This window comes from Spinacia oleracea, chromosome 5 (genome assembly GCF_020520425.1).
Source record: "Spinacia oleracea cultivar Varoflay chromosome 5, BTI_SOV_V1, whole genome shotgun sequence".
NCBI lineage: Eukaryota > Viridiplantae > Streptophyta > Magnoliopsida > Caryophyllales > Amaranthaceae > Spinacia > Spinacia oleracea.
In genome coordinates, this window is record NC_079491.1 from 45,047,106 (window position 1) to 45,062,151 (window position 15,046).

At 25.0% G+C, this 15,046-nt stretch overlaps 1 protein-coding gene across 1 annotated transcript; it reads left to right on the forward strand.

Annotated features, from left to right (window-relative positions):
* Positions 1–3,889: 3,889 nt before the first annotated feature.
* Positions 3,890–8,685, forward strand: LOC130461486 (uncharacterized). Its single transcript, XM_056829604.1, has 3 exons — positions 3,890–4,939; positions 5,031–5,341; positions 5,394–8,685. Exons 1-3 carry the CDS (start codon positions 3,890–3,892, stop codon positions 8,683–8,685), a joined length of 4,653 nt encoding a protein of 1,550 aa, XP_056685582.1.
* Positions 8,686–15,046: the final 6,361 nt, after the last annotated feature.

Sequence of the window (15,046 nt, forward strand, 5' to 3'; positions counted from 1 at the left end):
TTAAAGTACAAGAAAAAACAGTAATAGAATAATGGGCCCACATTTAATAAAATAGTGACTCATGTACAAACAAAAAGTACAAGAATAAAACAAAAAGTACAAAATAAGTAAAAAGAAATAAAACAAATAAAAATCAACCACCATCTTCATTCTTCAGCTGTTCATTTCTTCACCTCGACCTCATCCATGGCTATTATTTCCAGCAAGAAGAAATAACAACAAAAACAACAATTGACGGTAGGAATCAACACGTATGTACTTCTCAAACAAAAGCCCCAACATATTTTATCTTCTATCGCCTTCCCGGACTTTCAATCGTTAAAACTAGGGTTTTGGTTTGATTCGTGAAAAATCGTGAATTGGATCGCCGGAGAACCGCGAATCTGTACAGGCGAACCGGTTCGCGGTTTGCGGGGGTTAGGGGCGAACCAGGTAACACTTCTCCTAACCGTATGAATCCCTAAGACTCACACCAATCTGGTAAGGTCCTTCTTTGCAAACTTGAAAATGTTATCCTCCTGCTACACGAAAGAAACAGGTTCCATCAAATTTTACCTAGAAAAAAATCATGAATCTTGTACGAGTCGATCAAAGGCATTGCACATTTACATGAATTTTAACAACATTCTCAAACATTACTCAAAATAACCAGTATTGAACCAATTAAAGGCGGAAATAAAATCATGACTATTGCATAATTACATGAATTAGAAACAATATTTTTCAATCATTTTGCTCAACCAATTTAAACCAACAAAATAAAATCACATGTATTGCAAAATTACGCTAATGTAAATATCGGACAAAAGAAATTCTTTACCAATTCAACAATTTGGCATGAAACACGATGGAGAATTGAACATACCCAATTCATTAATTCATAAACAAAGAAAATAGGGGAAACGCTTAAATTCTGGGTAAAAAATTATTTCTTAAATTGAGCCACTATTCTTCATAATTTGAAATTGAAACAAAATTAAACAACCCAAATTTGTATAGCCATTCTTAAAATAAATTCACAATCAACAAACTCTGTTAATTCACTGAAAGTTCAAAGTTGAGGCATTATTCTTCATAATTTAAAAATGAAACATAAATTAAAAAATCCAAATTTGTATAACGTAGTTCGATTTAAATGTAATATAAACAAATTGTAAGAATGTAAACTAAAAAAGAAATATTATCAGCAATTTTGTCGAGAAAATGAGAGTCCCGTAGGAGAGAAAAATACAAAAGGACTGTATTGGGATGAAGAAAAGGAAGTTAAGATTGATATCTATTCTAATCTATTCTAATATTTAATATGAATTATGCTTATAGCTTGAACCTTATATATATATATATATATATAATATATATATATATATATATATATATATATATATATATATATATATATATATATATATATATATATATATATATAATATATATATATATTATATATATATATATATATATATATATATATATATATATATATATATATATATATATATATATATATATATATATATATATATATATATATATATATATATATATATTAGAAGTTTAGAAAAGGCAGTTACTTTTATTCAAAAAAAATCCAATTGAATCGTCACCTTAGTGTAAATTAGGATTGAAATTGAATCGTCACCTTAGTGTAAATTAGAGTCGAAACTTTTTTTTTAATAGAGAAAATAAAGAAAACTAATAAAATATACCAGTTTATCACTGTTACAGAGTCCTTCACTCAAGTTAGCCATCTCCAATAAGAGTATCGAATTGAGAATTGATGGACAAAATGGACTGATTAATATGAAACCAATCAACAATCATCTTCTTTCTCACTCATGGGGAGGATTCATACTTCTTAATTCTTGAGTGATGGTAAGATTGTTGGGATTAATTTGCTGGGATTTGATGATGATGATGTCGGTGGTTAGAGAAGAGAGAATTACCAAGACGATTTATTTCTAACCGAGATAGTTGATGATGATGCCGACGAAATCCATAGTTGATGATGAAGATGTCGGTGGTCAGAGGAGAGAGAATTAGCGACCAAATTGCCGACGAACTCGAGGTTGTTGATGATGATGCCGACGAACTCGTTGATGGTGATGATGCTGGTTTTTTTTTTTTTTTGAAATTAAAAGCTTTGTAGATCGACAATCAACTTTTGATACATGAATGGATGAATTCATGCAATTTGGTTTTAGTGATCTTAAAGATCAGAAGGTTGAAAGAGAGAGTTGAAGTTGGAGAAGACAATGACTTCAGATCTTCTAATGTTTACTCCGTGTGTTTTATTTGTTTGCTTTATTTTTATTTTTTTGTATAATAAAATATCGAAATTTCAGAAGGGGGCCACGTGGCACTCAAACCTCCCTGCTATTAAATATTAGAATGGATTAAGGGTGCGTTTTGTTCAACTTATTTGACCTGAACTTATCTGAACTTATCTGATCTTATCTGAACTTATCTGAACTTATCTGAACTTATCTGAACTTATCTGATCTGAACTTATCTGAACTTATTGGAACTTATTGAAACTTATTGGAACTTCTTGAAACTTATTACTAATACTCCCTCTGTCCCTTAATACTCGCACCGTTTTGACTTTTGCACTATTCACATAATTCACTTTGACCCTATATTATTTATAATATATGAAAACAAATGTTAGTATATAATATATTGTTGCCTTCATCTTAATATATATTTTCAAAATATTAATATTTTTATAAGTTTTTATAATATGTAGTTAGAGATATTGGTGGTCAAAGTTGTGCATTGGCAAACGTGTCCGGTCAAAACGGTGCAAGTATTAAGGGACGGAGGGAGTAATAAATAATAAATAATAAATAATAAATAATAAATAATAAATAATAAATAATAAATAATAAATAATAAATAATAAATAATAAATAATAAATAATAATATAATAATAAATAATAAATAATAAATAATAAATAATAAATAATAAATAATAAATAATAAATAATAAATAATAAATAATAAATAATAAATAATAAATAATAAATAATAAATAATAAATAATAAATAATAAAATAAATAATAAATAATAAATAATAAATAATAAATAATAAATAATAAATAATAATAATAAATAATAAATAATAAATAATAAATAATAAATAATAAATAATAAATAATAAATTAATAATAAATAATAAATAATAAATAATAAATAATAAATAATAAATAATAAATGATAAATAATAAATAATAAATAATAAATGATAAATGATAAATAATAAATGATAAATGATAAATGATAAATGATAAATGATAAATGATAAATGATAAATGATAAAAAATAAATAATAAATGATAAATGACAAATGATAAAAGATAAATGATAAATGATAAATGATAAAAATTAAATGATAAAAAATAAATAATAAATAATAATAATAATAATAAATAATAAATAATAAATAATAATAATATAAAATAATAATAATAAATAATAAATAATAAATAATAAATAATAAATAATAAATAATAAATAATAAATAATAAATAATAAATAATAAATAATAAATAATAAATAATAAATAATAAATAATAAATAATAAATAATAAATAATAAATAATAAATAATAAATAATAAATAATAAATAATAAATAATAAATAATAAATAATAAATAATAAATAATAAATAATAAATAATAAATAATAAATAATAAATAATAAATAATAAATAATAAATAATAAATAATAAATAATAAATAATAAATAATCAATAATAAATAATAAATAATAAATAATAAATAATAAATAATAATAAAACTAATTTGTGATACGCTTTTCTTCTCTCTCAAGAAATGCTCTCGGCGCACGTTTAGGGTGTTCAGCTAACGTGAACCGTTTCGCCATTAATGGGAGGGAGGAAGAAGCTTCACTCTAACAAAACTAATCAGGAAGGTTTGTCATCTTCTTCTGGTAATCAAAATCGGTCGAATAATGCCATGAGAGGGGTTGGGGGTCTGAGCTCGACCTCTGGGTTGAATTTTGGGTTTCCCCCTTCAACTGGATTTCAAGCTGCTTCTTCTATGGAGATGTTACAGGAGACAACAGCGGCACGCATAAGGAGAGTAGCTCTTTCTCTTGAACGTAGTATTGAGAATCAAGCTAGAGGGGAGGAGATTGTTGATACCTCTAATATAGATCCAAAATTCCTTCCTCATCCAAGTACTGGACCTGTCACTCGTGAGTTGCTTGAGGTGATTGCGGAGTATCAGAGAGCTTCTGGTCAGCATGCTCCAGTTAATCGGAGATTGGAGATGGAACAACCTGAGAAGCCTCCGTCGTGGTCCTCTGTTGTTGCAGGGTCGAAACTTGCAGGTAAAGGAGTTCCTCTCTCTTTTATTGCTCCTGTTATTAAGGATGGAAAGAAAGTGATTAAGTTGCAACCCTCAGAATTGGATAAATTGAATGAGCACTGGCAGCAATCTATTGTGTTGTATGTTGTAGGATATACCCCTACTATAGCTTCTTTGTCTAAGTATGTTGCTGCAAATTGGTCTTATGTGAGCACGCCTAAGATTTTTCTTCATGATGATGGATATTTTGTGGTGAAATTCATGTCTATGGATGATAAGAATGCAGTGTTAGCAGATGGTCCACACCTCTTCTTTGGCAAGGCCATGATTATTAAGCCATGGAAGGCAAACTTTGATTTCTGTGAAGAAATTCTTAGGGTGATTCCCATTTGGGTGAAGTTCCCTAATCTTCCTCTCAATTGTTGGAGTTCTGACTCGTTGAGTAGGATAGGTAGCAGCTTGGGTGTTCCTTTATTTGTTGATGCTTGCACAACTAGACAGGACAGAATCTCTTTTGCCAGGGTTTTAATCGAAATGGATGTCACTTTGGCATTGCCTGATTGTGTCTGGATAGAAGATGAGCTAGGTAAACTGATGAAACAACAGGTTGTTTATGATTGGACTCCCCCCCTTTTGTAAATCCTGCAACAAGGTGGGGCATGACTGTGCTAAGACAGCTCCTGTGAAACCTCAACAGGTTGGGAAACCTAAGAGAGTATGGGTGCCAAAGAAGGTTCAACCAGTGAACCCTGTTACTGCTGCTGCTCAAGTTGTCACTCCTTGTAATCAAGGTCTTCCTACTCCAGACTCAAACACTGGATGGAAGGTTGTTACCAGGAAGACTCAGAGCAAGGGAGGTGGTACAGCTGTGGGAGTAGAGAACTCTTTTTCTGTGTTGGAACAAGAGTCTGATGAGGACTTATCTGATTGTGAGGGAGATGAGAATGTTGGGAATGGGGTAGTTGGTTCTGGAAAAGATCCTCCTAAATTCCTAATCCATGAATATCTGTACTTGGAACATAAGAGGGCTTAATGAGCCTCTCAAAGCTAATGAAGTTAGGAGGTTCCTTAATAATCATAGTATTCATGTAGTAGCTTTATTAGAAACAAGAGTAAGGCTTGGAAATAAGGAGAAGGTTCAGAAGAGATTTGGGGGGGTGTGGACTTGGTTCTGCAACTATCCTCACTCTCCAAAAGGTAGAATATGGGTTGGTTGGAGGACTGCTGATGTGGACTTACAGATTCTTAGTAGTTCCTCTCAAAATGTTCATTGTTGGATCCACACTAAGGACCATAAATTTTCTTCTTTCTTTACTGCTGTTTATGGCTTGCATAGTGTTGGGCATAGGCAAGCTTTGTGGGATGAGTTGAACCATCTGAGTACTAGCAGTTCAGCTAGTCCTTGGCTGGTTGCTGGTGACTTCAATTCTATCCTTTATTCTGGGGATAGAATTAATGGAAATGCTGTGAGTAATGCAGAAACTAGGGATTTTAATCAATGTATTTCAGATTGTGACCTAAATGAACTGCATAGCACTGGATGGTTTTTTTCTTGGTCTAGCAAGGGTACAGATGACCCTAGAGTATGGAGCAGGATTGACAGGGCATTTGGAAACATGAAGTGGATGGACTCTTTTTCTGAGTTGTCTACTAAATACTTGAATCCTTCCTTATCTGATCATTCTCCTATTATCATTCCTTGCATTACTAACCCTTCTTCTGGTGGGAGACCTTTCAAATTTTTGAACTATTTAGCAGATCACTCCTCTTTTGAGAATATTGTGGGTGAGTGTTGGAATAGTGAGGATAGGGGTAGACCAATGGCTCAAATCTGGTTTAAGCTGAATAGAGTTAAGCACAAGCTAAAGGTTTTACATAAGGAGGAGTTTTCTCATACAGCTGAGAAAATTGAGTATTATAGAAGTGAGTTAGACAATCTGCAAACTCAGATGAGGAGTGATAACAGTCCTCACTTGCTTAGTACTGAAAAAGAGCTTATTTGCAATCTCAGAAAGTGGTTAGCTATTGAAGAACAAGCTCTTAAGCAGAAGTCTAGGGTTCAGTGGGTTAAAGTGGGAGATTCTAACCACCAGTTCTTTTACTCTTCTATGAAAGAGAGATTCTGTATAAATAAAGTGCATCTGCTTCATGGAGATGGGGGAGTGGAGATCACTGATCTTACTGAGATTCAGTCCAAGATCATTGATTTCTATAAACAGCTTCTGGGTTCAGCTGCTTCTTCTCTGCCTGGCTTGGATGTGCCTACTATCAGAAATGGAAATGTCTTATCTTCTGATTCTAGAGCTTTGCTTTGCTTGCCTGTTACTGTAGGTGGAATTGATGATGCTTTGGCTAGCATTGACTCTTCCAAAGCCCCAGGTTTGGATGGTTTCAACTCATTCTTTTTTAAGAAAAGTTGGCCTATTATAAAACATGATATTTATAGAGCAGTGATGGATTTCTTTGATTCTGGTTTTCTGTATGGCAAGTTTAACTGTACTGCAGTGACTTTGGTCCCTAAAGTCCCATGTCCTACTTCTGTTGCTCAGTTTAGGCCCATTGCTTGTTGTTCTACCATGTACAAGATTATTTCTAAAATCTTGACTGCTAGGCTTCAAAGGGTGGTGTCTGAAGTGGTTTCTGAATATCAAGCTGGTTTTGTGCCAGGTAGGAACATATCTGATAACATTATTGTTGCAACTGAGCTGATTAGGGGATATAATAGGGCTCATATGTCCCCTAGGTGTATGGTTAAGGTAGATTTGAGAAAAGCATATGATTCTGTTGAATGGCCTTTTCTCTTCATGGTGTTACAGGAGCTTGGCTTCCCTGGGCAGTTCATTCAGTGGGTGCACTCCTGTGTTACTTCTGTGAGCTATTCAATTCTTGTTAATGGCAAACCTATGCTGCCTTTTCCTGCAAAGAAAGGCCTTAGACAAGGGGACCCTCTCTCTACTTTCTTGTTTGCCATTTGCATGGAGTATCTGAGTAGATGTATGAAGAACTTGGCTACCAATCCTGATTTCAATTATCATCCTAAATGTGAGAAGATCAAGCTCACTCATCTCATGTTTGCAGATGATTTGTTGTTTTTTGCTAGAGGTGACATTATCTCCCTGCAGCTTATGTTTAAAGCTTTTTCCTGTTTTTCTCAAGCTTCTGGGTTGGTAGCTAATATGGAGAAAACTGAGATCTATTTTTCTGGTGTTCCTCAGTGGGAACAAGATGCAATTATGGTTTCTCTTGGTATTTCTAAAGGCAGTCTTCCTTTTAAATACTTAGGAGTTCCACTTTCTAGTGCCAAACTTACCATTAACCAGTGTAAACCTCTCATTGATAAATTCTACTCTAGAGTTTCTTCTTGGGTTGCTAAGAAATTGTCCTATGCTGGAAGGTTACAGTTGGTGAAGGTGATCTTGTTTAGCCTTCAAACCTACTGGAGCCAAATATTTATGCTCCCAAAAAAGGTTCTCAGAGAGATAGAAAGAATTTGTAGGACCTATCTGTGGACTGGTGACACCAAAACCTCTAGGAAAGCTCCCATTGCTTGGGATTCAGTGTGTAAACCTAGAGTTGCTGGTGGGCAAAATGTGAAAAACTTCTATCTTTGGAACAAAGCTGCTATTCTGAAGCTTTTGTGGGCTTTGGCTTTCAAACCTGATGCTCTATGGGTTAAATGGGTCAATGCATACTATATCAAGGGCAAGGATTTGTTCACCATGGCTCTGCCAGGTTCTGCTTCCTGGGTTCTTAAGAAGATTTGGGGGTGTAGAGATTTGCTGAAAAGGGATCCTATGTGCAAGCAACTGTTTTTTGCTACTGGTGGTTACTCTATCAAGAAGATGTACCTATGTTTGTTGGGTCAGTTTCCTAAAGTTCAGTGGAGGAGAGTGGTTTGTAATAACTTTGCTAGCCCTAAGAGTCTTTTCATTTTGTGGCTAGCTGTTCATGGGAGGCTTTCTACCAAAGACAGACTCTTGCAGTGGGGCATAGTTACTGATGGTGTTTGCAGTTTATGTGGTGTTGATCCAGAATCAGTGCAGCACTTGTTCTTTCAGTGTTCTTATGCTAGACAAGTCTGGCAGAAATTCCTGCAGATTCTAAATATCAATAGGAGCAGCCAAGCTTTTGATCAGGAGCTCCATTTTGCTATGAGGATGAGTAAAAAATGCACTGCTGTGAGCAAACTTCTCCTTGCTGGTTTTGCTGAAGCAGTCTATTGCCTGTGGATTCAAAGGAATCAAAGAGTCTTTGCTGGTCATGTTCAATCAGCTGAGCAAATTGTTAAAGAAATTGTGTTTAAGGTTGCTTGCAGATGTAGAGATTCAGACATTGCTTTGTTGCTGTATTAGGCCTGTTGCTGTCAGGTTCTAGTCTAGGTGGCTCTGTTTTGTTCCTGTTGGGGAACTAGTGCTCCAGTTGTTCTGGTGCTTGTAATATTTGAGCTGTTGCTCTTTCCTTTTGGTTAATAAAATTTTTATTTGCCAAAAAAAAAAAAAAAATAAATAATAAATAATAAATAATTAATAATAAATAATAAATAATAAATACTAAATAATAAATAATAAATAATAAATAATAATAATAATAATAATAAATAATAAATAATAAATAATAAATAATAAATAATAAATAATAAATAATAAATAATAAATAAAATAATAATAATAAATAATAAATAATAAATAATAAATAAAATATATAAATAATAAATAATAAATAATAAATAAAAATAAATATAAATAATAAATAATAAATAATAAATAAAATAAATAATAAATAAAAATAATAAATAATAAATAATAAATAATAAATAATAAATAATAAATAAAAAATAAAAAATAAATAATAAATAATAAATAATAAAAATAAATAATAAATAATTAATAATAAATAATAATATATAAATAATAAATAATAATAATTAATAATTAATAATTAATATTAATAGTTAATAGTTAATAGTTAATAGTTAATAGTTAATAATTAATTTTAATAATTAATAACTAATAATTAATAATTAATAATTAATAATATAATTAATATTTAATAATATTTAATATTTAAAAATTAATAATTAATAATTAATAATTAAAATAATAATATAATAATAATTAATAATAATAATAAATAATAAATAATAAATAATAAATAAAAATAATAAATAATAAATAATAATAAATAATAATAATAAATAATAAATAATAAATAATAATAATAAATAATAAATAATAAATAATAAATAATAAATAATAATAATAAATAATAAATAATAAATAATAAATAATAAATAATAAATAATAAATAATAAATAATAAATAATAAATAATAAATAATAAATATAAATAATAAATAATAATAATAAATAATAATAATAAATAATAAATAATAAATAATAATATAATAATAAATAATAAATAATAAATAATAAATAATAAATAATAAATAATAAATAATAAATAATAAATAATAAATAATAAATAATAAATAATAAATAATAAATAATAAATAATAATAATAAATAATAAATAATAAATAATAAATAATAAATAATAAATAATAATAATAAATAATAAATAATAAATAATAATAATAAATAATAAATAATAAATAATAAATAATAAATAATAAATAATAATAATAAATAATAAATAATAAATAATAAATAATAAATAATAAATAATAAATAATAAATAATAAATAATAAATAATAAATAATAAATAATAAATAATAAATAATAAATAATAAATAATAAATAATAAATAATAAATAATAATAATAAATAATAAATAATAAATAATAAATAATAAATAATAAATAATAAATAATAATAATAAATAATAAATAATAAATAATAAATAATAAATAATAATAATAATAAATAATAATAATAAATAATAAATAATAAATAATAAATAATAAATAATAAATAATAAATAATAAATAATAATAATAATAATAAATAATAATAAATAATAATAATAAATAATAATAATAAATAATAATAATAATAATAATAAATAATAAATAATAAATAATAAATAATAAATAATAAATAATAATAATAAATAATAAATAATAAATAATAAATAATAAATAATAAATAATAAATAATAAATAATAATAATAAATAATAAATAATAAATAATAAATAATAAATAATAAATAATAAATAATAAATAATAAATAATAAATAATAAATAATAAATAATAAATAATAAATAATAAATAATAAATAATAAATAATAAATAATAAATAATAAATAATAAATAATAAATAATAAATAATAAATAATAAATAATAAATAATAAATAATAAATAATAAATAATAAATAATAAATAATAAATAATAAATAATACATAATAAATAATAAATAATAAATAATAAATAATAAATAATAAATAATAATAATAAATAATAAATAATACATAATAAATAATATTCATAAAAAATAATAAATAATAAACAATTAATAATTTATAATCAATAATCAATAATAAATAATTAATAATAAATAATAAATAATAAATAATAAATAATAAATAATAAATAATAAATAATAAATAATAAATAATAAATAATAAATAATAAATAATAAATAATAAATAATAAATAATAAATAATAAATAATAAATAATAAATAATAAATAATAAATAATAAATAATAAATAATAAATAATAAATAATAAATAATAATAATAAATAATAAATAATAAATAATAAATAATAAATAATAAATAATAAATAATAAATAATAAATAATAAATAATAATAATAAATAATAAATAATAAATAATAAATAATAAATAATAAATAATAAATAATAAATAATAAATACTCCCTCCGTTTCATTTTGTTTGTTACGTTTGGACTTTTGCACGTTTATTAACTTATAACAAAGATTCTTTTTCTTTTTTATTAAAAAAATAAACCCAAATAAAATCTCAATCCACTAATCACTACAACAACCAATAAGATTGTATTATTTATCAAAATGAACCAAAAATTGATAATCACAAAGATTGCTAACTTAACATACTTGGGAAATTGTAGAAAAATTTAATGAGTTGAAAAAATTAGACCAATTAGAATTAAAAGTTGGCACAAAAAATGATAATAGAATAAGTTTATAAAAGGAAATATTCTCCCATGTAACAAACATTATGAAACACCCTAAAAGGAATACGTAACAAACATTTTGAAACGGAGGGAGTGATAAATAATAAATAATAAATAATAAATAATAAATAATAAATAATAAATAATAAATAATAAATAATAAATAATAAATAATAAATAATAAATAATAAATAATAAATAATAAATAATAAATAATAAATAATAATAATAAATAATAAATAATAAATAATAAATAATAAATAATAAATAATAAATAATAAATAATAAATAATAAATAATAAATAAGAAATAATAAATAATAAATAATAAATAATAAATAATAAATAATAAATAATAAATAATAAATAATAAATAATAAATAATAAATAATAAATAATAAATAATAAATAATAATAATAAATAATAAATAATAAATAATAAATAATAAATAATAAATAATAAATAATAAATAATAAATAATAAATAATAAATAATAAATAATAATAATAAATAATAATAATAATAATAATAATAAATAAATAATAAATAATAAATAATAAATAATAAATAATAAATAATAAATAATAAATAATAAATAATAAATAATAAATAATAAATAATAAATAATAAATAATAAATAATAAATAATAAATAATAAATAATAAATAATAAATAATAAATAATAAATAATAAATAATAAATAATAAATAATAAATAATAAATAATAAATAATAAATAATAAATAATAAATAATAAATAATAAATAATAAATAATAAATAATAAATAATAAATAATAAATAATAAATAATAAATAATAATAATAAATAATAAATAATAAATAATAAATAATAAATAATAAATAATAAATAATAAATAATAAATAATAAATAATAAATAATAAATAATAAATAATAAATAATAAATAATAAATAATAAATAATAAATAATAAATAATAAATAATAAATAATAAATAATAAATAATAATAATAAATAATAAATAATAAATAATAAATAATAAATAATAAATAATAAATAATAATAATAATATAATAAATAATAAATAATAAATAATAAATAATAAATAATAAATAATAAATAATAAATAATAAATAATAAATAATAAATATTAAATAATAAATAATAAATAATAATAATAAATAATAAATAATAAATCATAAATAATAAATAATAAATAATAAATAATAAATAATAAATAATTTGGAACTCATGGGAACTTATTGTAACTTATTGAAACTTATTGAAACTTATTGAAACTTATTTGAACTTATCTGAACTTATTGGCATTTATTGGAACTTATTGGAACTTATCTGAACTTATTGGAACTTATTGAAACTTATTGAAACTTATCTGAACTTATTGGACCTGAAACATATTTTTTTAAGGTGAACAGAACGCACCCTAATGGTTTTTGTAAAAACATTAATTTTACTCCCTAGACAACATTAGAGGGGATTGTCAGTATACAAACTTTTAGGAAAGACGGTCTAACGGTTAGACCACTTTTATGCATGCATTACTAATTAGTTAACCGCTGAAACCAATTAGTTAAGTTTGAAATTCAATTAGTTAAGCAACGAAACAAATTAGTTATGCCACCGAACTAATTAGTTAAGCACTGAACCAATTAGTTGAATAATGAAACTGATTAGTTAAGCAATGAGATCAATTAGTTAAGATTTTATGAGTTTTAGTTATTAATAAATTTGTTCGAAAATAATAACTACTAGTTGTGAAGCCCGGTCGTTGCCCGGGTTGTACGATAATATTTTATGCATTGAAAACTTGAGAACCATAATATATCGAAATGAATAAAATAACTTAATTAAAATTGTACATTTTTTTAAGAAGAAAATTGAGTTTATATAAATTGATAAAATTAGAATTTTATTTTTCTCAAAACTCTATCTATTTACTTTTTCTATCTTAATATATTATGAAGTGAATTTTATCTTTTTACCACATTTATCCATTTACTATTTTTATAAATAATTAATATTCGATTTAATGATTGTTCGTACGTGGACGCTCCCAAGAGAATTAGGATACATTTTAGTTGGAATCTATCTTTATCTTAGTCATGACAAGACTCTAATATTATTTATTTAATTAGTTAATAAGTTAATTATACCTGATGACGTGAAAATCTTACGTGGACGCTCTAAATGCTCTCCAAAAAAACCCCTTTTATATATTTCTTGTGTGCAACCTATATGTGTAATACTCCATCATCGACTTTTACATTGAAACACAGTAAAAAATTAATGTACGTGAGTTAGTTAAGAAATATAAAATCAAACACAACAAACGATGAAGAAAGATAGAGCAATTTGCCTGATAATTGTGTACAATTTTTTTTTTCATATATTATTTGGTGAGGTTGGGATTTTTTGTGGATTTTTCAATGAATCACATCTCCCCAACACAGTAAAATACTAATTGAACATATAATACATACTCCCTCCGTATTTATGTAAGAGATACACTTGGTCGGGCACGGGTATTAAGAAGAAGAATTGAATAAAATAAAATAATAAAGTAAGTGGGGTTGGGTAGATATTTTAATAAGTAAACAAGTGGGGACCATGTCATTTTGGTGGGTGGGAGATGGGGGTGGGGTTATGAAATTATTTGTTTAATAGGATGGTGGGTCATAGGGTAAATTAGATGTATTATTTAAGTAGATGGTGGGGTTGATAAGTTACTAAAAATGGCAAGTGTATCTCTTAAATAAATACGACCGGAAAAGGCAAGTGTATCCCTTAAATAAATACAGAGGGAGTATATACATATACATAAACATGCAAATAGATGAAGAACATTAGAAATATGGCAGCAGTCGATCACCCGTGAGTCCCTTGGCTTGGGCTTGGAGTTGTGATGAATTTATGAATAACATAATTTATAATTTTTTATGTTGGGTTTAGGCTGGAGAAAGTTGACATAAGAAAGATACCAAGCCAAAGCAAAGATCATAGGAACCATAGTGACCCTTTATAGAGGGCCCATTATCATTCTTTTCGGAAGCCATGGAATTGACAAACTTCATAATAGCGTTGCTGCTACTCCTTCCACTCAGCGTTGGATTATTGGCAATTTCTATCAAAAACTTATATGTATATATACACGTAGTAAAAAGATAGAAGAGAAGTAGGATAAATTTTAGTTAAAATCTATCATTATTATATTATTTACCATCTTATTATATTAGGTGGTGTCTAATAAAAATTTAATCATGTCAAGACTCTAATTTTATTTATTTAATTAGTTAATAAGTTAATTATACGTGATGACGTGGATATCCTACGTGGACGCTCCCTAAAAAAACTCCCCTTTATTTATATATGTATTAGATTCGACTCATAAATTTAACTATTTGTCTTTATTCCTTAACTATTTTGTTATTTAATTAGTTATGATTTTATTACTTATGACTAATGTTTTACACTAGTTTAATTAGTGCCAAAAAGTGGTATAACCATTAGACGGTCTTACACAAAAGCTTTTGTTTTCAGTATAAGTGTCTTGAAAGCATTCAAACAACCAACCAGCTCTTTAAGCGAATTTTAT